General features: G+C 39.4%; 1 protein-coding gene across 1 annotated transcript in view; it reads right to left on the bottom strand.

Moving 5' to 3' along the window:
- Positions 1 to 7,313: 7,313 nt before the first annotated feature.
- The window catches only part of RAB10 (RAB10, member RAS oncogene family), a 34,709-nt gene continuing 19,335 nt past the window's right edge, over positions 7,314 to 22,687 (bottom strand). The window contains exons 2-6 of the mRNA XM_014057289.2: positions 17,396 to 17,456; positions 13,357 to 13,495; positions 11,999 to 12,088; positions 11,158 to 11,259; positions 7,314 to 9,510 (exon numbers count right to left, since the gene is read on the bottom strand). Of these exons, the coding sequence (XP_013912764.1) occupies positions 9,427 to 9,510; positions 11,158 to 11,259; positions 11,999 to 12,088; positions 13,357 to 13,495; positions 17,396 to 17,456 (476 nt within the window). The 3' untranslated portion in view covers positions 7,314 to 9,426. The remainder of the gene's footprint in view (positions 9,511 to 11,157; positions 11,260 to 11,998; positions 12,089 to 13,356; positions 13,496 to 17,395; positions 17,457 to 22,687) is intronic.

Raw genomic sequence — 22,687 nt, 5'->3', positions numbered from 1 at the left:
GGCTACATACCTCTCTCGGCTTGCCGGCTCGCTCGCTTGGCTGGAGGCCGGCCAGACCCGCCCACTGGAGGGCCCGCCGTGGACGCGCTCGCACCCCCCTCGCAGGCGCCCCTTGAATGGCCGAAGCGGCCGAGCCTCCGTTCTTTCTCTCCTCGACGCTTCTCTGGTTTCCCCGCGGCAGCGGCCTCGCTTCGACCTCGGAGCGGGCGGCTAAAGCCGGAACTCGCGAGGGCTCCCAGAGGCAACCCGGCCAGAATAAATCAACCCATCACCTCTGCGGTGGTTGAGAAGGAGGCTTTCCTCCCGCCAGCCAGTCTGTTAGGGCAGCCTATTTCGGAGTAGGCCTAACTGAATTGTGTGGGGCTTCCTGGAGGACTGTACTGGCTGCCATCTGCAAGATATCTCCTGCACACACAGGCAGGCTGGAGGTTGCCCCGAGCCTGTTATTTACTACCATCGAACATAGGTCTCTTTCTGCTTCCAAACATGCTCTGACATTTCCCTTACTCATCACGTTGACTGGAGTCAGGAGACCAGTCAAGTCAACCCATTGACCAGTTCCTTTGGTTTCTAGCTTCTGGAGGGCTCCCCGCTGCTCCAGGAAAGCAGTGCCAACCTTTCCTCACAGTGGAAATAAAGATGAAAGAAAGGGCGAGAAAAATGGAGGAAAGGTATAGGTGGAAAGTACCTTCATCAAAACATCTGGGGACATTCTGTAGCCAGCCTCTCCGTTTTAACAACCCTTAGGGCAGGACAATTGCCTGCATTACAGTAAGTTGCCCTGTTCAGTCTGCCTCACAGGAGTCTGAAGGCCATAGTAAAAAAAAAAAAAAGTCAAGATTGGTGGCCCACCTGTTTTTTTTTTTCATAAGGGTTATACCATTATGGCCAACATCTTGACTTTTTTGACCACACCATCCAAATAAGTCTGCTTCTCTGGTATTTTGTGGTACACAGAACAGTGAGCTGCTAAAACATGGTTTGGGAGAAGATAAAGCCAACATCATGTCGATAGTAAATATGAGGTTGCCGGCCCAATCTGGTATCTCTAGAAAGGTTTAATGATACGTGAAGGTTCTGTGATCAAGCAAGATTTTCATAAAAGCAAGCTGAAGATATATGCTGATCATATTATGTTGTTTTTTTTTTGGTAATGGTCAATATTCTTAACCAGAATGTATGGGTATAATGCAACTATTTGCTAAGTAATAATCAATTAATTTGAGATTCAGTTAGAATATTCAATATATTTTCAGTAGGATGTAAATGTTATGGAATTTTCAGTATTTATATTCATAGATATTTTTTAATTACAGAAGCAAATATTTTAAAATATTACTAATCAGATTAGTAATTCTCAGAATTTAATGAAGAACAAGTGTTTTAAAACATTCAAGATTGACATACACATGCATCAATGTGTAGAGGCTGCTCAACTGGAAACTGTAGATGGCTTATACTTTAAAATAATAATAATAAAAATTAAAAAACAGATCATAAAAATCCAGAAGCAAGAAAAAACAGAAGCAATTTTTAAAGTCACCTGGATCACATTCAATTAAGGGGATCTGGAACACACCCACTTTTCTTAAGTTTGCCAGGACAAAAACAATGCAAGATACTTCATCCTTCAAACAACCAGGCATTGTGCTATGAAAGGTTTTATAGATGATAACCAGCACCTCAAATAATACTCAAGTTATGACTTCATCATAAAATCATAGGGCTGGAAGGGACCTTAGGTCTTCCAGCCTTAACTTCCTAGGGGAAGACCCTTATACTATCCTGGACAAATGGCTGTCCAACCTTTTCTTTAAAACTTCCAGTGATGGAGCATCCACAACTCCAGGAAGCAAGCAGTTCCATTAATCATTCTCACTGGCAAGAAATTCCTCATTTCCAGCTTATCTCCCACTGATGAGCTTCCACCCATTGCATCTTGTCTTCTTTTCTCATCTTGTCATGTGCTGTCCAGCTCATCTTGAGGTGACTTCTTATCCTTCCTTCAGGTGCTATGGAGAATAAATCAATGGCATCTTCCCTTTGACAGCCCTTCAAATATTGGAAGACTGCTATCATGTCTTGTAGAGTACCGCTATCATATGAGCATACCATGGCATGCCCATCACTGGTCATATTACACTGTAAACCAGTTGTAGCTTCAAAGTGATCTTCAAAGATAACCCTGTGTATAGTGCAATGCAATAGTCCAGCCATGTGGTGACTAGGCATGGGTCGCCATCTGAAGTCCCTCTCAATTTAGAAACAGACAACTGGCACTTCAGATTATACTCTACAAAGGTCCTCTTGACCACTTGGATGACCTTTTCTTTGAGCCAGAGCTGTGAGTCCATTGTGCACTAGTCATGAATGGGGAAGGGCAATGCCATGCTAGACTAAAGATTCAGACGCAATCCTAAAGTTTCTTAAAGTTAGTGGGCCCGAATATTCACAGGAATTTGATTTTGTCAAGATCGAATCTGAGCCTGTTCTTCCCAGCCTTGACATTCTCTGAATTCAGCTGAATTTTCCATCAGAATGTTCAGGTAAATCAGGAAAATTTCCAGGTTTTCCCTGGAATCTCATAGGGTTTATAAGTGACTTGAAGTTGACCAATCAAATAGATCTATCTCCCTAAAGGATGGGGTGATATGGAGCAAGTAGAAACCCAAGAGATAGTGATCTGTTTTCTCTGTGACCCTGTTATACTTCAAAGCCAGATCATGTTACAGCTGTTCTGGGAGAAATACCAGATCCAAAATGCGACACTGGTGTGTTGGGTATTTAATAATTTAGAATAGGTCCATGGTTGCCATTCTTAAAGGAATCCCACATCAAATAGCCTAGATTTTCATTATTTAAATATTAAGTTTTTAAAGATGAGAGTGTAATATTCCTAATTCGAACTTCATCACTGGGCGTGCATGTTTTGACATCTACTTTAATGTGACTAATTTCAAAAGCAATTATGAGTGAAAGTTCTTATTCAACCTTTTAATATCCGTAGGAAATTTCTATTATCTCACTAGTATTAATCAGGTTTGGGGCTGGAAGTTTTTTTTTTTTTCATGAAATATTGAGACATTGGAATAAGGTGGAGAGGGCAGGATGGCTCCGTGGTTAAAGACACAGCTTGTCAGCTTCAAAACTTACAGCCCAGATTCAAGACCCTGTATGACGGGGTGAGCTCCCAATACTTCCCCAGCTCCTGCCAATTTAGCAGTTTCAAAGTACGCAAATGTGAGTAGACAAATAGGCACCACTTTGGTGGGAATATAACTTTCTGTGTGCCTCAGTCATGCTAGTCACATAACCACAGAAATGTCTTCAGACAACGCCGACTCCCTCAGCTAACAAACAGATGAAAATGGTTTAAGTAGGAAACAATTGGACAGAGGAAACCTTTACCTGGAATTAGGTGAGGTTGACAATTGCAGTATTTTTCTCCAGAATTGTTGGACAATATGAGATATAACCTAAATCATATTTATTGCAAGAATTTGGACTAATTAAGTAGATAAATAGAAATACATTCAATTAAAAACAGCTTTTTACATAGTTTGAACTTGGCACATTGTTTGAAATTCCTAAATTGTGATTATTGGAAAATATTACATTATTCTAAATCTACAGGTCTTTTTAGTCACTTTTAGAGATTAAATTAGGTATCAGTAAACAATTATAGAACAAAGGATTGGGCCACTAATCATACTAATAATTGTAGAAAAATAAGGAAAAGAAGTAAATTATTCTGGGACCCATCCCCATGTCCTTCTAGCTGAAGCATAATTATATTTTACTAATTCATTTTAAGGGACACGACCCCATAATGCCTCCTCTTATCCATGGCCAATTATGGAACTAAGCTCGTATTGTCTGTTGTGTAAAATGGTGTAAAATTCCAGATGACTATCCAGATGGGTGTCTGAGAAGCACGGGAAGAAGCTAAAGGGGATATTGAGCAGTCATATTTTCTTAGCAGCAATTGGGTGATTATTTTTTACTCTTTGGTAGGTGAAGCCAGACTGGAAGGGAAAGGAAGCTAGGAATCCCTTAAATCACTGTCCTGTATCACAGCTTCCAAGCACAGCAGCATTGGCCAATCATGCTGCCAAGATGCAGTAAAGCTCAGCTGTGGGATAGTGCAATTTATTTTGACAAACTTTTCTGCTGACTCAAAAACCTAATCATGAAGAGCTCTTACTCACATTCTGGGAACCCAGGTACAAGTTCCTCTTTGGAATTAACTTATGTCTGGGTAGATCGAGCAGCTTGACTTATTAATGCATTTGAGTTTGGGAATCCTTGTTATAAAACATTTTATTCTGTACATTTTGCACTTTTTTTAAAAAATAGGGCTTTTAACAGTCAACTCTATTTACTCTGGAAAGCCCCCTTAAGTGTTGACTGCTCAGGAGAAATAGAAAACTACACTAGCCATTCTCCGCAGCACCATTATCTGGCTCCATTTAAAATACAATGTGATCTTAGAAAAATAAAACCACTTCGAGTGTTGACGTTGATGAAGACATGATGGATTGAAGGACAGACGGAAGGAGCAAGAGAGAAAAGGAGAGGGAAAGAGTTCCAATCTTGCAGGAATATGCCTTTGAGAGGAGCTCCTCTAACTTCTAAAATACCATTGCAGGATGGAACAAAGATATGGCTTCAGGAATCCTCGCTAAATTTCTCTCAGTAGATCCACTTTGGGTTACCTAAGTAGAGGGAGGAGGGCTTATGGAGCAATCAGCAAATTCCAAGCCACTGAAGAACTGCCTGATTTCTAAAATTGCACTGGGTGAATTTCAGTAATCATTTTCTCAACAGCCTTCAGTGACATCTGTTTCTTTTTTGTCAGCTTCTCTCCCCCCCACCCCAATATTTGGTCTCATTTGGTTCTTTTCTGAAGTGTCTTTAATACCTTTATGCAATTTGTTTCCAACATTCCACTGGATTGTGAAGAATAAAAATGGAAAGAGATCACAAATGAGAATGTGAAGACCAATCTGGCCTAGGCAGAGAACCCCACAACTAATGTCCACAAATTGCATTAAGCTCTTATGTGGTTTATTTGATCTGATGGTGTAGTACATCAGCCCCCAATCTTTTCGGCACCAGGGACTGGTTCCATGTAGAGAGGTTTTTCTGTGGCCCGGAGGGGACAAAGTTTTGTGTGCTGCCTGCATCCTGTGGATGCGGCTCCGCTTGTTTGTGTGGCCTGGTTTCTGCATCCCAAGGACCAGTGCCGGTTCACGGATCTAGGGTTGGGGACCCCTAATGTAGTATATGAACCCCACATAGTATGGTTGTAACATGATTTATAGCTTAGCTTTGTATGTTATCCAGTCTGATATAGTGCAATCTAAAAATTGAATCAGTATTATTGATAAATTAAAACTAATCTCTCCATAAACTTTGCAAGAATGGCAGTTTTGCAGAGCTTGTTATGTTCGGTCTCTTTTGGAATGATGGTCTTCCAATTAGTGTGTACAAGCAAACTACATTGAAGTTTCTATGCCAGCTAGCAAATTAAGCAAATGAAAGAACTGGGATTTATACAGCAGAATAGTAGCTTTATGTCAACCATGTTATTTAAATCGTGTCCTCCTCCTTCAGCCCTTCTTTGAATTTTGGAAGGGTTGTACAATGTCGTTAAAATAAACTGCATTTCTTGGAATAAGCTGCTAAAAAGGGGTATTTAATATTGTCTTCAGCCTATAAGCAAATAGGGAATCAAATTACAAAATTATCATACCAAATCTGTAGTCTTAATCAGGAGAGTAATATATAAGTGCTGAGCATATGGCATTAAGGCTGGATTCAAACCTTACCAATAGCAGCCCTATCAACTTTAAGCAAAATGGGACTCTTGGTCTCTTCTCAAATGGAAGAGCAGCACCCTCTGCTGTTAAAGTGAATTCTGCTAAGTTTAAGGATATCCCACAGTGATTCTGCTTGAGGTCAAGTTAGTTGCTTCCAAGCAAATATGCCTGAGAACATGTGTTACAGAGAAGGAACCTAGAGACGCTGTCACAAAAGGGAAAAATGAGAAGGAAGAAAACACCAAGTAGCAGAAGAAAGCTACTGTTCTGCACACAGAAAACTTCAACTGTTGCAATTTTCCAAGTAAATTACTGAGGGAGGTCATGGGAAAAATCAAACTTATTCTCACTGTTTCTGCTTGAGAATTCAGAGAGCTGCTACCAAGGAATAGGAAAGAAATATTTATGAATTGATGTTCATAAATATTGGTACAATAAACAGATATAAGGCAAGAAAGATGAGTTAAGCTGTATATTGAAGCAACAGAAATGAAAGTGGTCTATTAAGTCTTGATAGAAGGCAGCTATCTGGTGGTTGCTGGAAGAGAGATACTAGCATTTTTAAAATTGCTACTACTTAGTATGAAGACTATCTGTGGAAGTACTAGAAATAGAAAGATTGTGCTTAGGGCCAGGTGTGAAATCTCCAAGTAGGTACTACAAGATAAGTGTGGATATATCAAAAGGTTTAAAGTATGCTTCCTTGGCCATTGTGTTTACTTTATTCAGAACTTTATTCAGTCTTCAATCTTGTTTTCCCTGTTATCCATACCCCTTGTATCCATTATCAACCTTTCCAAGTTTTGTTCAATCCTTTCCCATCTAAGAATACCTTGTTGAATACCTTGTTCTCATTACATGCTTTGCAATGGCTGGTATCACTCTTAACATCAGCTGACAGAGCAAATTGAAGGGAATTTTAGATTTATCACTGACAAAATGGAGAAAGCTAACCAGCCACTTGTCCCACTGTACATAATAGAAAATCAGGAGCAGAACAAACATACTTGCTCCAGTCTTTCCATTTATACTGGAAAATCACCTTAGAAAAGCTAGGAGGATTAACTTTCAATTAACTCTCCCAACCAAGTTGCCACAACACAAGAGATCAAAGTTAAGATATTTTATTTAGTTACCAATTGTCCTTAAGATGCTCTTCTTTACCACATTGGAAGAGCATATTATTTTCATGCTCTTGCCAAGAAAACTTCATGTACATATTCTGTTAACAGTCTCAAGTCAAATGTGACTCAAGGAAGTCTTTCTGACATGAGTAAACAAAAGGAGAGCTAGACTTCATATTTTTAGCAATGAGATTTAAACAAACTCTTTTCTGATGTATAATAGTTTTTTCCTCTAGTACTTTAGCCCCTCCAGCAAGAAAAAGGCACACCCAGAAATGGCTTTATTTTGCCTACTATTATATAAATGATGGGACTTAGAAAATAAAAACCAAATCACATTTTCAATTATTAACAGAAATAGACCAGCTAGAAATATTTCAGTTTATTTAACTTGTTAAGTAGAGTATGATTTTTCATCTAGTAGTACCAGAGAGTGGACTGTTTTGATTAACTACCTGGTGCTTAATGAACACAGCTTTTACAAAGGTTCTTAAAGAGACTAATACAGGAGGGCCAAGCCCAAGGAAGCAAATAAAAAGCACACACTTTAAACAAAGATTATACAAAAAATTATGCACACTCTATATTCCCTTTTTGATAATGTTAGAAAGTGCAGATCTGAAAAAGGTAACAATTTCTATTTACAACACTAATCAATACATCAATATGTGAGGAACAGAACTGCATTGATTTGTCCCCTCAAGTCCCTGGTTTCTGCCTTTAACTTTAACAGCCACTCACCTGGGACTGATTAACAAACAGGATAGGAATCAATTCCCAAGCATAAGGGAAAGGAGACAGGAAAATTATTATGAAACCAGATCAAGGCTAGAGTTCCAACACTTCCATTTTATTAAAATTAGTCAGCCTCATCAGCCGATTTAATTAGTAGAGGAAATTTTCTAAAAACAAGTGCAAAAAGGTTGTCTCAAGCTTGTCTCTGAGACTAGGGGGGGGGGGGGAGAGGAATTTGCCAGGAAATCCTTTTACAGACAGGCCAAGTGGTGAAAAGAATGACTCAGCAAGGCACCCAAATTTAACATGAGCCTCAGAAGATACAAGCCCTTGACCCCTGTTCATTTTCAAAACTGAACACCTCTCTGTTGTTTAAATATAGGTGTCTAAATGACATTTCTAGCAGATCTAGAATGAGAGGCAAATCGGGAAACCAGAAAAGCAAGGCCCGTTCCTGTGGGACCCCCGCAAAGCAGAGAATACTTGCTTCCTTAAGCTGAAAATTTAAAGTGATATTTATGCTTAATATTCTTCAGTATTAGTTGAAAGAAGTTACAATTGCCCAGGTTTGTAAACAAGGGATTTTTTTATTGTGAAGAACTTAACACAGAAGGAAAACATTCTAGGGGTGTGATCATTCAAACTTACTTGCCCTCTTTCTCCCCCCTCCCCCACATTTTAAATATTGACTAGGCTACTGAGTCACCTGCCTGGAGCAGCAAAGAAAACCAAATTCTTTTATGAATGGCTGTAGATTTGGGAACCACATGGTATAGTCATACACAAAGATTGAAGACAGCCACATCATCCTCCATAGAAAACTAGTGCATGCAATTAACTCTTCCATATCATAAACCCCAACAACTATGCAGGAAGGAAGGGAGAAATAGTAATTGGTCTGACAGTTGCTAGACAAAGGTTAGTAAATACTTCACGTTTTACCTCAGAAAGATTTGTGATCTGTACTTCGAATTAAATTTGGCAATCATACTGTATTGCCATCTCTTAACACTTCACGCTATATATAAAAAAAATAAAACTGGCATGCAGGCAAAAAAAAGGGGAGGGAGGGAGACTGCTAAAGAGGAAAAAAAATGGCAGCAGGAACTAGTCAGAATTTAAACCAACAGGAAAAGAGACATCAAGCAGATTGGAATAGCTTGCTCTAACCCCTTTGTCCTCAATCCTCTACATCAATCATAGTAAAGTCACCACAGTAGAATTTGATCTTCTGTCTTGCTTCCACCAGAACAGAAAAAAAGTGGGGAGGGGAAGAACTTATGTTCCTTTCCACATAAGGCACAGGACAAAATAAACCCCATTTACATACTCAAGGCGAATGAGTTTTTTGCTTATGCAAATATGGTGACTTAAGCACAGTGTTCATAATAAAACCCCACTGTTGTACAAAATAAACTGTTAATGCTAGGTTTTATTCTTGTACGGTTTGCAGACTGGAGCTGAAATGGTCGTTCTACAATTTAATGTTAAGACTGGGCTATAATACAACCAGAGTGTGGCATTGAGTTCAGCTGGTACATTAAAAATAACGTCAGACATGATTTTAATACAGTTTGTTTCAAGAAAATTATAGTCAGTGAGTGCTCCCTAACAGAAGAACAAAAGAAAGGTGGAGCCATGTTAAGATGAGGAGAAAAATATTTAAGGTTAAAAATGGGCCAAGTGGTTTATTCCACAGCAAGAAGAGGAGGGGTGATGGGTGGTGCTTGGTGAGAGGAACACATTCAGCAGCACTTGGTCTTCCAGCCTGTCACACCACCTCCACTGCTGATATCTACATTTTCACTGTTGGGCTCTTTTACAGGGGTCTGCAATAAAGAAGCAATATAAGAGTTAAGCCACATTTCACAATCATAGGAGCAACAAAGTTGAGCCCACAATAGTGCAGGTAGTCAAAGTTATAATGGCACTGAAAAAAGTGACTTATGACAATTTTTCACAGTTACCCCCTTTGTAGCATGATCAAGTGATCAAAATTAAGATGCTTGGCAACGGGTTCATACTTATGACCATTGCTCTGTCCCAAGGTCATGTGATCACCTTTTGATAAACAAAGTCAATGGGGAAGCCAGAGTGACTTAACTGGATTAGTAACTCATCAACTGCAGTGATTCACTTAACAACCATGGCAAGACAGGCCATAAAATGGGGCAAACTCACTTAACAACAGAAAAATTGGGCTCAATTTTGGTCATAAGTCAAGGACTACCTGTAGTAGTCAAGAAATTTTTTTTAACAGAAATTCAACTTTTTAGGTACATAAAACCATACAAAGATAACTACTGAAATAATTACTATTCAGCTACACTCTAATTTTTATGGGCCTTAGGAAAATGCCATTACTTTGTATTATCACCCCAGTTTTGAAGTTAGTCTATATTGGTGGAATGGTGTCTCCCATTTATTTATGTAAATTATACCAGGTTATTTGAGGAATTGTCTCTTCCCAATTACATGAACTTATTTCAATGGGGTATGCTATGGGTGCTGTCTAGTAGAGAGCTCCATCACATATATGACTTTTACGCTGTAGAACCTTGTTCCCCCTGAGGTTAGCTCCATCTCTGTTGGCCTTCTGGAAAGCCCTTAAAATTTGATTCTGTCGTCAATCTTGGAAGGGCATCCCATGGTGAGCATACAAAATGGCTGTACAGTCAAATGTACAGTCCTGCAATGTTAGGCTTTGTTTTTTAATGTGCATTTGAGTGTTTTCATCATTATGTGTTCACTGTCCAAAGTCACCATTCGTAGGATGGGGAATTATATAAATTTGTTAAATAACATAAAATATATTTTAAACTTCAATATGGCTACCCTACTTCAATATATAACCCTGGTGGCTTACAAACAACAACAAAACAAAAAGGATAAAACCAACACAGAAATTCCTGGTGCCCCCTAAAGACAACTTCATGTCCAACAGATAACCTTATTGGGTTCAGCCAACACATTATCCCAAAGCTTTTTATGAAAAACCATGTCTGCACCTTAATTAAATAAACATGTATGTTTTCGACTCATTTGTTTAATCGGGTTCTCTTTATCTAGTTTTAGAACCTGTGGGGATAATCAGATCATGTTGTAGGTCATATTTATGCAGAAACATTGAGAATTGCAAAGGGTTCACAAACTTTTTTGTAGATGACAAAACTCATAGCCCCAATGACTTGGTCACTTCTTTTAGAGCAGTGTTTCTCAACCTTGGCTACTTGAAGATGTTTGGACCTCAACTCCCAGAATTCCCCAGCCAGCGAGAAACACTGTTTTAGAGTAATGGGCTCAAACTCTTCCCAGAATGCAGGCATCATTTCCCTTGCTCTTCATGTTTTACCAATGACATTCTGGTGCATGGTAGCTATGGGCAAGACTGATACTACTAATAAGTCAGGATCTCAAACCATATTCAGTATTTTAATGTTCCTGCCACCCCATTTTCTGCTAAAGATTGCAGTTACCTTTCGAAGAATGTCTTCTGCTAACGTGAGGAATGCCTTCTCAATGTTTATATTTGCTTTTGCACTAGTTTCGAAAAACCTAATACCATGCTCCCTTGCAATCTAGACCAAAAGGGGGGAAAAACATTAGACTTGTTACAAATTCTTTCTGGAAAATGATACACATCAGCAAATGTGAACTTGCTCAGACATATTGTCAAAACACACTTTAAAAAAATCATAATCATAAACACATTAAAAGATGATTTGCAAATTTAGCAGAACAACTTCTAAGTCTGTCCCAAAGTATATATAACAAAACAACACATTTTAAAAACATTTTAGCAAAGCATAATTAATATATGTACAATTTAAAATGCTAGTTAAATAATAGATTATGCTCTCACAGGAATATAAAGATAGCACAGACTCTGAGAAAATACTTTTCCTGTCAATTGTAAAATGTTATACAAAAGAACACCATATCTTAGAACTTTAAAAAATAAAAATCAAACCAACATTCCAAATTGGGGGGAACCCTCCAGCAATAAATTTCTAACACCAGGACTGTAAAGTATTCCACATTGTGACATTTTTGTCAATTAGAAGTTTTAAAACTTTCAGTCCATTGCTTGCTAAAAATTACAACAGTTATTAAACACATTACAATTAACCCTATTCCCAGGCGTATCAAAACATATAATATGATCACATTAACCTAGCAGGATTCAGCCTCACTAAACACACCAGTAATCTTCTAGCCACCAAAATAATGCTAACCATTGGCTTAAGGGAAACCTAAGATTTATTTTCCTCTATTATCTGCACTACCAATGCAGAAAATTGCTGATGTGGTACTTACCTGTTCACCTTTTGCTTTAGGTACCACTCTTTTGTCATCCATATCACATTTGTTTCCTAAAAGCATTCTCTCCACATCTTCATTAGCATGCTAGGGTACAATCAGAGAATGACATTTTATATTTCTGTACAGCATTCTATTAATCACCCTATGAAAGTTAAGCTCAGAGGGCGTGAATGAAATTTACAACCCCTTCCATTTCATTTTTTGGGCTTGGGCAGTTGTTATTTAAGTAAAATAGGTAACTAAATGTACTACAGATCAAAATCAGAAAATAATGGTACTCAATTGTAAAGAATATAATAATATACACTAAAGTTATATAGACACTTTGCCAAGACGGATATGCTTCAGATTATACTCTTTTATTGGGTACAATTTTACTGTGATCCTGCATGGTCTAAACACATCTAAATTGGTGAAATCTATAATATAATAAATTAATACGAACTGGGAAATAGTGTGACTTGGAGGTGATTGGATAGGATATTGTATCTTAACTGCATCTGCATCAGGTAAAAGATGTACTATATTTTGGCTGGATAGTTCACTTAGTTTATTATAAATCAAGTTTATCCTGCCTAAACACAGTTCTAAAAAATAGTCCTATCATCCAATCTCCTTAATAGTTTCAAGCCATCAATTGTTATTACTACGTCTTAGCAAAATCATTCCTCATTTATCCCCTCATTGCTTTGAGACAATAATTGCTCAAGTCTTGGCCATCATTTTTGATTTATGATGCAAAATCTCTGAAAGTCCAAGCCGCAAATTTAAATATGAAGATTACTAGTATGTAATATGTAATACTAGCTATGAGGAAAATAGTTAGGTTATTCACTCCAAAAAGCAAGATTGCCTCAAAGGATACTATTATGCCTAATATCTTTTAAGAACCAAGATTGGTCTGTGATAGATTTTAAAAAATTATTTTCTTTACCTTCCCATACCTGACTCTGTGGCAACATCCCCTTATTTTCATTTCCTCTTGATTTTACTGTTTTAGTATCTTAAAGTTAATTATTTTGAGAAATAAAACGGCATATACGTAAATGTATTAAGTACTGTACATGATATAATTCTTACATATCTAAAGTCTGTAAAAAGCAACAACAAAAGAATGCTGACACATTCAGTATATATGTTCAAATTTTAGGCAGATGGCATTTAAATCCCCTGGGATCATGTATAGTGTCAAACTCTTTCCGATTCTTCCGTAATAAACAGGCATCCATCTGAACACATCAGGACCACATTCCCCCCCCCCCCACAAAAGATGAAAAGTCAGGAATGAAAAGATATTTAGTTAATTTCTTTGCAAGCACTAGTTTTGCACCAACCTGCACTAAACTGCTTACCTCATCTATGTTTCTAAGCCATTTGCTGATGTTTTCAAAGCTTTTGGCATTGGTGATATCATACACTAGCATGATTCCCATGGCACCTCTATAGTAGGAGGTGGTAATGGTATGGAATCGCTCTTGTCCTGCTGTGTCCCTGTAAAGAAAAGCAATGAAACATTGAAGAGTCTAACAGAATGGTGAAAAATATTGGTAGGGGAGAAAATGAGTAAACCAGTTGTAACACCTAGATAATTTTTAGATTTGAACTCTTCTGAAGAAATATGTCTTACAATGTGTTTATTTATTTATTTATCCAACTTTTATGGTGGCTCATGTTGCAAAAAGCAACTCTTGGAGGCATACAACAATCAAGTAAAGCAACAAATATATATAAAAATAATTATAAAAATATAAACATTTAATTATTAAAAATGTAAATTCTACGAGAACTACAAAGTGAATGTATCAACCACAGTGGAGTCATCTAAAATGTATCTGGTTTCCTGGGACTTCCAGGCCTGGTGACATAACTAAGTCTTGAGGGATTTCTGGAACATTAACAGGGATGGAACTATCTGACTTCAGGGGTAGGTGGAAGTGCGGAGAATTCCTGTAAAGCCTTCATCAGTTTTTGAGTTCTCAGACAAATACATGTAGTCCTTGACTTGCAACCATTCATTTAGTGACCATTCAAACTTACAATGGCCCTGAAAAAAGTGACTTATGACCATTTTTCACAATTCCGACATCCCCATGGTTCAGATGCTTGACAACTGGCATGTATTTATGACAATTGCAGTGTCCCAGGGTCATGGGATACATTTTGTGACCTTTTTGAGAAGCAAAGTTAATGAGGAAGCCAAATTCACCTAACTCTGCAGCAATCAAATAAAATGGAGTCAAATCAAATTAATCAATCAAACAAATGTTTTACTAACTTCACAGTTACAGCGATTCAGTTAACAACTATGCAAGAAAGATCACAAAATGGGGCAAAGCCTACTTAACAATTCTCTTGCTTAGCAATGGAAATTTTGAGCTCAAATATGTTACCTGTACTTTGTACAACTGATGAAGTAACTGCTGCAATAACAATTTTTCCCACTTACCATAATATATTCCAATCACCTAATTTATTTATTTTTAAAAAATAGTTTACAACTTTGGAAAGTGCTTTATGAGCAATACCTCCTCATAGAAATACAGACTTTTACTAGTCTATTCCTTAATGCAATGTATAGAGCTCCTTGAATTGTAATCTAGATTATATGATTTGTAAAACTGCAGAATATCCGGGGCTCCTAGACAGGAGGGATTATTTTTTTCAACTTCATTTCAGTTGGAATTGTGATGGATTTGATTTTGCCTTTCTTGCTGTAATGTGGTTCACAATTCATTTTGTTCAGGACTAAGAGAGATCTAGATTTCAATTAAGACGGTACAATCATATAAAGCAATTACTTTGTCAAGTTTTACAATACATTTCATGATTCATTAGGAAAACAAAAGAAAGTTGGAAGAAATTACTTGTTTTCATAATGAATCATGAAATGTATTGTTGGCTGGAAAAATGGGAAAACATGAGACACTGTACTCACATTTTCTCTAAATGAGATGCATGACCTATGGATAGCTTAGAGGCTCAAGTACTTGAAATTTTAAGATAACCAACAGATTCATATAATTATTGAATATTGTAATTGTATGAATAAAACAACAAAGATAGAAGCAAAGGCAAAATAGCAGACAAACTTAAGCTTGAGTACATCATGATACCACAGAGAATGATTTTACAGGGGAGATAATTTTATAAATGCAACAGTCTTAAATTGATAGCAATAAGATAGTATAAATGCAAAAACATGATTGCTATTCTCTGAAATACAAAGTAGTCTTTCTTGCACAGAAGCGAACTATCTTGAAATCTAGAGTTTTTTCTACAATTCCAAGAAATGTTTTCCCTTTTAAAAATGAATGAAGTGACATCTAGTTTAGATATTACAAATTGTGGCCACTAATTTTAATAAAGAAAGAGCAAGATGATTAATTTATAATCATGAGTCTTCCAGAATTACTGGAAGCATATCTTCACAAAAGTATTTAAAAATAAATGTCAGTGCTCTGATAACATTTTGTTCCATATGTCAAATTTGATGTTTCTTTTATAAGTATTGGCCGGAGGTGAGATGGGGAGCAAATAAACCAACCAACAAACAAACAGGTAAGTAAGGGCAATTCATTGGAATTACAGTTAGTAATTCACAAGAGAATCAATGCAGTACCATGGAAACTTACCCAATTAGTTTGGGCTAGTCTCAGCTCAATCATTTTTCAGAAATAGATTGCTGTGGGAGGAAAATTATGAAGAAAACTTGGAGGATGAAGGATGTTATAGATTGCCTTAAGCTTCAAGGAGAAGGATGGAATATAGGTCTAACAAAAACAAATCTAAATGCCAGTCCCAATTACTGTTATTAAGCAAGGAACTACCTGTAAATTTAACTAACAGACCTTTATGCAAATAGTGTATATTTTCCTAAAAACTTTTGTCAAGCATTCCTTCTGTCACATACCTTCTTATTTTGTATCTTAAAAATTTAGAGAGAAATAAAATACAATTAAATTTAAAGAAAAGTAAGATCCTTGAATAAGTAACATCAGCTGGAATAAGCATGTAGTGGGAGCTTTTTCCCCTTTGCACATACTACTCTAAAGTCAAAGAAAGTTCACTCTAAGCAATTAACCATTGTTTAATGGCTCATTAGCTGAATTCATGCAACTCTCTAAGTACTCATTACTCTCATTAACTACTAGCATTTACAACTACTACAATGAAAATATGTTAAGGTGACACCAACAAACCACACTATGGTTCATTGCAGGGTATGAACATGTTCACCCAAGAAGCTTCTTCAGCTCTTGAGAGCTGAAAGCTGAAGAAGCTTCTTGGATGAAAAGTATAATGTTTTCAGAGAAAAATCAGAAAGTCCAGTTGCCTCTTGAAAAAGCACCTTTGGGACAACCATGACTCGGATGAACGAGAATCTCCATAGACATTCAGTCCCAATTAGCGTTGTTAAGCAAAAAGTAACTGTAGGTCAGTGAAAGAATAGCATTTGGAACTATAATGCTATTTGTTATTAAATTTAATGAAATTATAATTCACATTCAATTTGCACTGAGTGTGATTTCTCTAGAATGACTACCTCGTTTTCCCTTTCTTTTGACCCCCGAAATAAGTGCTGAGCCTTATTTTCGGGGAGGTCATATTATTTTTGAAGTGTAGGAGGCGGCGAGAGTGGTTACCTCATGGCTGCTGCTGTGTTGCAATATTTTGGGGGAGGGCTTATTTTTGCGCATGCACTCAAAAGCCCAATTGGGCTTATTATCCAGGGAGGTCTTATTTTCAGGGAACAGGGTAGCTGCAAAATATATAGGTTATAGCATTGCTTATGTTCCTTTTATATACGTTTGTGGGAGAAGAGGACTTTTGAGATATTTAGTTTTTCTTGATCTCTATAGCTGCCATCATTTTTTATATTAACGACTACACCAATTTTTTTATTTTTTAAAAGATTAGAGGATCTTAAATCAGGGATTTTAAATTTATTTCTTCATATTTATGTAGCTGCCCATCTCTCAAAATGGTAACGCTGGATGGTGTACAAAAAAAATGAAGAGATCATAAAATAAACAATATTAAAAACTTTCTAAAATTAAAAAGTTATCAATGTTATTATTAAAAAACTAGGAGAGAAGATTCAGTGTTATAGGCAATGTAGTCACTTTATTAGTACATATGATATAGGTAGTCCTCAATTACGACCATAATTGAGCCTGGAATTGTAGTCAAAGTCATGTTGGTTGTTGTCAACCAGATCAGTCAGTATGACTGATCTGATTTTATGATTTTTTTTGCTGTAATAATTAGCTACAGTGAATCATCATGGTTAAATAATGATGTATCTTGATTAGATATATTAACCAGACAAGCCAAATGTAGCTAATAAAAATCACATAAAGTATTTTGAATGTCAAACAGTTAGTCACTTACCATATCTGTAGCTTTATCTTCTTTCCTTGCAATTCAACTGTTTTGATCTTGAAATCTATCCCTACAAAGTAAAATAAAACAAGTAAATCAACAAAGCAGCATGAAAACATTCACATAAAGAACGCACACAAATGCAGTACATCTGAGAAGTATAAACATAAATATTCCATCAAATAACCTTATAGAAAAGATTATTTTAATTTTTTTCCCTGCCACAGGAAGACTGGGCTGCTCCTTTGTGCATTTCATTTTAGTTACTTTTTTGTTATTCGTGTTTTTAATACCAAGAGTGCACTCAGATGTATAAGCTTCTGACAGTCAGTTGTGATTAAGACATCATATAAGCTAGGAAAATAAAATAAAAATTAAAAAGCATCCAATTATATTTACCTACTTATACTACTTTAGGTACCAAGACATTCCAGCTTCAACTTTGTAAGAAATTACATGTAATACTTGTTCTATACTGTCCCCAAAAACCAGAAATAAGTATTTCCAAAGGCTAGTTTAAGGTTTTCAGGACAATATATGTAACTAGTTATGCAAAGGAGATGAGCACCGTGTCCTAGATTAGGACATGACTAACAGGGAAACCTTTACCTTTTTAGTGTGATTGTAGTATTATTATTTATCCTTATCTTCTTTATTCCCCCTTTTTACTGGTATTATTATCATTGTTGTTGCTGCTTCTGCTGTTGTTGTTGTTATTATTATTATATACTTTATTCATTAAACATGAAACTCAGTCAACTGGACATTTAAAAATGTATCACAAATATCGCTGACTGGCGCTGATGGTTGATATGGGTTGCTGCCAGCATCCAAGGTATCAACCAAATATCTTCTTAAAATGTACAATGTTCTGAGTAGTCCAGGTTTTTTTTCAGTTCTGCTGGTGTTATTGCAGGAAGCTGCAATTTCTTGATGTATTTTGTAAAATTCTTGGGCACAGTACCAAGTGATATCTCTTACAAATCTTCCAGTGCACCATTGCTGCTATTTTGTCATGCCGCTGCTTATAGTCAGTCTGTGCAATCTTTTTGCAGCAGCTTAATAGGTAGTCCACTGTTTCCTCAGCTTCTTTGCATAGGCAGCACTTACTGTCTGTTGCTGCCTTCTCAATTCTGGCTTTGTATACATTTGTCCTTAAGGCTTGATCTTGTGCAGTCAGAATTAATCCTCGGTCTCTTTTTTCAACTTTCATTCTCTTAGCGATTGCCACATCTTGTTTATTATGTGCTTTCCCTGCTATTTTTTTAATATACTGGCCATGTGGTGCTTTGTCTTCCCATGCCTCCATTCTGTTCTTCGGTTGGTCTTTCTTGTAGGCCAGTTTGGTCTTTCAGTAGTCAGTAAGCCTTCCTGATATACTAACTTCAATATATCTTCATCATATTCTCCCAAAGCCATTTTTCTTCTTCAAACATTTGATGTACTTGCAACATTCCACACATCATCATTTCTTTTATTCATTAAACATGAAACTTAGTCAACTGAACATTTAAAGATGTGTTACAAATACCATTGACTGGTGGTAATGGTTGATATGGGTTGCTGCCAGCGTCTTAGGTATCAACCAAGTATCTTCTTAAAATATATGATGTTCCTAGTAGCACAATTTTTTGCAATTCCGCTGGTGTTATTGCAGGAAGCTGCAATTTCTTTATGTATTTTGTAAAATTCTTGGACATGGTACCAAGTGCCCTGGTGACAATGGGTATCACTGTTACATGTTCATCCATAGCCTTATAATTTTGATGGCCAGGTTGCAATATTTTGTGATTTTTTTCCAGTTCTTTATCTTCGACTCTGGCGTCTCCTGGAACAGCGATATCAATAAACTGTATGCTTTGGCCTTCTACAACTGTGATATCTGGTGTGTTGTCTTCTTTTATTAATAATAATAAATTGCTTGCCATGTATAGTGAATGATTCTATACCAGAGACAAATTCCTTGTATGTTGAATCACACTTTGCCAAATAAAATTCAATTCACTTGTTCTGAATGATACCAATATCCGACAAGATTTTAACCTTAGTTTTAGCACTAACAATACGAAGCAGTATGTTTAGTGACAGGATGCCTCAAACCTACACCAACTGAGAAAATATACCCTCTTGCTGGCATTGCTCCACCTAAGATCATGAGAAAAGCAGCAGCCAAGAGAACTCAGCAAGAAAATGATCCTCAACATTCTCTGAATGGACATATTCCCCAAGCTTGCTGATTCAGATGTAGAAAATCAACTACATCAACTACGCAACTATTTTAGTTTCTTTCTTTTCTTTCATCTTTCTCTTCTCTCTTTGTATGGGATATGCATGAGATACGTATGAGATGAATGAATGTCCCACTTTTTATTATCATATTGTTGTAAATTTTTGTGTTTTTAACTCTTACGTGGGGACTGTTTGGGGGAGTGCATGAGTATGTGTGATTCGGAGGACCTGCCGGGAGATGCGGGGGCCATGGGGGTGTTGAGGGGACCAGAGACACGGGAGAGGGTCGGGGTATTACGGTCGTAACAGGGAGGGGCAGATACGGCGGGGACTTTAGGGCAGGCCATTACCGGGGAAGGAGGGTTCGCTACATTACAGAGATCCCTCCTTCCGGCCCTATGAGTCCCACTCCGAGACCAGATGGCGCAAGTGATCAGGACCCTGGACTCAGGCTGCTGTCGCTAAATGCCAGGTCTGTAGTACACAAAGCTCCTCTCGTCCGGGACTTAATTTTAGACGAGAGGGCAGACCTGGCATGTATTACTGAAACCTGGCTGGGCCCAGAGGGAGGAGTCCCCCTTGTAGAGCTGTGCCCAGAAGGATTTCAGGTGCTACACCAGCCGAGAGCCCAGGGAAGGGGTGGGGGTGTGGCCATTGTTATCCGGGAGTTGTTAGTTCCTCGTAGGGTCCCTGCTCCGGAGCTTGTCGGGTGTGAGTCTCTGCTGATAAAGTTGGACCTCAAGGGTCAAGTGGGTCTGCTGTTAACGTACCTGCCTCCCAACAGCGTTGCAGCAGCCCTCCCCTCGCTCCTCGAGTCGGTAGCCGAGCTGGCAATTGAGTTCCCTAGGTTGATGGTCCTGGGGGACTTTAATTTGCCGTCGCTCGGTGAAAACTCTGACGGGGCGCAGGAGTTCATGGCTTCCATGACAGCCATGGGCTTGACCCAAGTAATTCGGGGCCCGACCCATTCGGCGGGGCACATGCTCGACCTCGTATTCCTCTCGGAGCAGTGGATTTGTGATCTTGGTCTGAGGGGTAACGACATCATACCCCTGTCGTGGTCAGACCACTGCCTACTGAGGCTCGACTTCCGGAGGCCAAACCCCCACTGTAGGGAGGAGGAACCGACCAGGTGGTTCCACCCCAGGCGACTTATGGAACCGTTAGGGTTCCAGACGGAGCTTGGGGTTATTCCTGATACTTTCGCCCACAGTCCGGTAGAGACTCTGGTTGCTGCTTGGCACTCGGCAGCATCGGAGGCCCTCGACCGGATTGCGCCACTACGGCCCCTCCGAGGCGGCGGATCCCGGAGACCTCCTTGGTTCACCGAGGAACTCCGGGAGATGAAGCGCCGGAGGAGATGCCTAGAGCACCGATGGAGGTCCGATAAGTCCGAATCGAACTGAGCAATGGTAACCACCTGCACCAAGGAATACACCAGGGCACTTAGGGCAGCGAAAAGATCTTACATAGCCACCTTGGTTGCGTCCGCTGAGTCCCGTCCAGCCGCCCTGTTTAGGATAACCCGCTCCCTATTGAATAAAAGGGAAGCGGGGGAACCCTTGCAGGGCAGAGCTGAGGACTATGCCCAATTCTTAGCGGACAAAATTGCTCGGTTTCAGTCGGACTTGGACTCCATCCCCGCAGTTCCAGCCGAGGCACAGGAGGATCAAGTAGAACATCTCTGGGTTGAGTTTCAGGATGTTACCCCCGGGGATGTGGACAAGGCCATGAGGGCTGTAAGTGCCTCCACCTGTGTACTGGACCCGTGTCCCTCATGGCTGGTCACAAACAGCAGTGAGGTGACACGAGGCTGGATCCAGGCGGTTGTTACCGCCTCTCTTCGGGAGGGGAACTTCCCCGCCGCACTGAAAGCGGCGGTGGTGAGACCCCTCCTAAAAAAGCCATCTCTGGATCCAGCTGTTCTTAATAACTATCGTCCAGTCTCCAACCTTCCCTTTCTTGGGAAGGTTGTTGAGAAGGTGGTGGCCTTCCAGCTCCAACGGTCCTTGGAGGAAGCAAACTATCTCGACCCCTTCCAGTCAGGCTTCAGACCCGGTTACAGCACAGAAACCGCTTTGGTCGCATTGACCGATGATCTCTGGAGAGCCAGAGATGGAGGACATTCCTCCATCCTGGTCCTCCTTGACCTCTCAGCGGCTTTCGATACCATCGACCATGGTATCCTTCTGCGACGACTGCGGGAGGTGGGGGTGGGAGGCACCGTGTTGCGGTGGTTCTCCTCCTACCTCTCGGACAGGTCGCAGTCGGTGTTAGTGGGGGGGGCAGAGATCGTCCCCTAGGCCCCTAACTTACGGGGTGCCTCAGGGCTCGGTCTTATCCCCCCTGCTATTCAACATCTACATGAAACCGCTGGGAGAGATCATCCGCAGGCACGGGATCAGATACCATCAATATGCGGACGATACTCAACTGTATCTGTCCGCCCCGTGCCAACTCAATGAAGCGGCAGACGTGATGAGCCGGGGCCTTGAGGCCGTTATGGACTGGATGAGGGTTAACAAGCTTGTGCTCAACCCAGAAAAGACCGAGTGGCTGTTGTGCTTCCCTCCCAAAGATTCGATCAATATTCCATCACTCAGGCTGGGGGGTCAAATTTTATACCCCTCAGAGAGGGTTCGCAACTTGGGAGTCCTCCTGGATCCACAGCTATCATTTGACCACCACTTAACGGCTGTGACCAGGGGGGCATTCGCCCAGGTTCGCCTGGTGCGCCAGTTGCGACCCTACCTGAATCGGGAGGCTCTCACAACAGTCACCCGGGCCCTTGTGACCTCTAGGCTGGAATACTGCAATGTGCTCTACATGGGGCTGCCCTTGAAGAGCATCCGGCGACTTCAGCTAGTACAGAACGCGGCCGCGCGAGTGATTGTGGGTGCACCTCGGTTCACCCACATAACACCTATCCTCCGCGAGCTGCGCTGGCTACCTGTCGAGCTCCGGATGCGCTTCAAGGTGTTACTAGTCACCCATAAAGCCCTGCATGGTAGTGGATCTGGATACTTGAGAGACCGCCTTCTGCCAATTACCTCCCTGCGACCAATAAGATCA

The sequence above is a fragment of the Thamnophis sirtalis genome, unplaced genomic scaffold, assembly GCF_051295495.1.
Source record: "Thamnophis sirtalis isolate CommonGarterSnake01/CBP01778 unplaced genomic scaffold, rThaSir2_p1.2 scaffold_6, whole genome shotgun sequence".
Taxonomy (NCBI): Eukaryota; Metazoa; Chordata; class Lepidosauria; order Squamata; family Natricidae; genus Thamnophis; species Thamnophis sirtalis.
The sequence above is the reverse complement of the archived record's forward strand: the minus strand, read 5'-3'. Positions and strand labels throughout refer to the sequence as shown.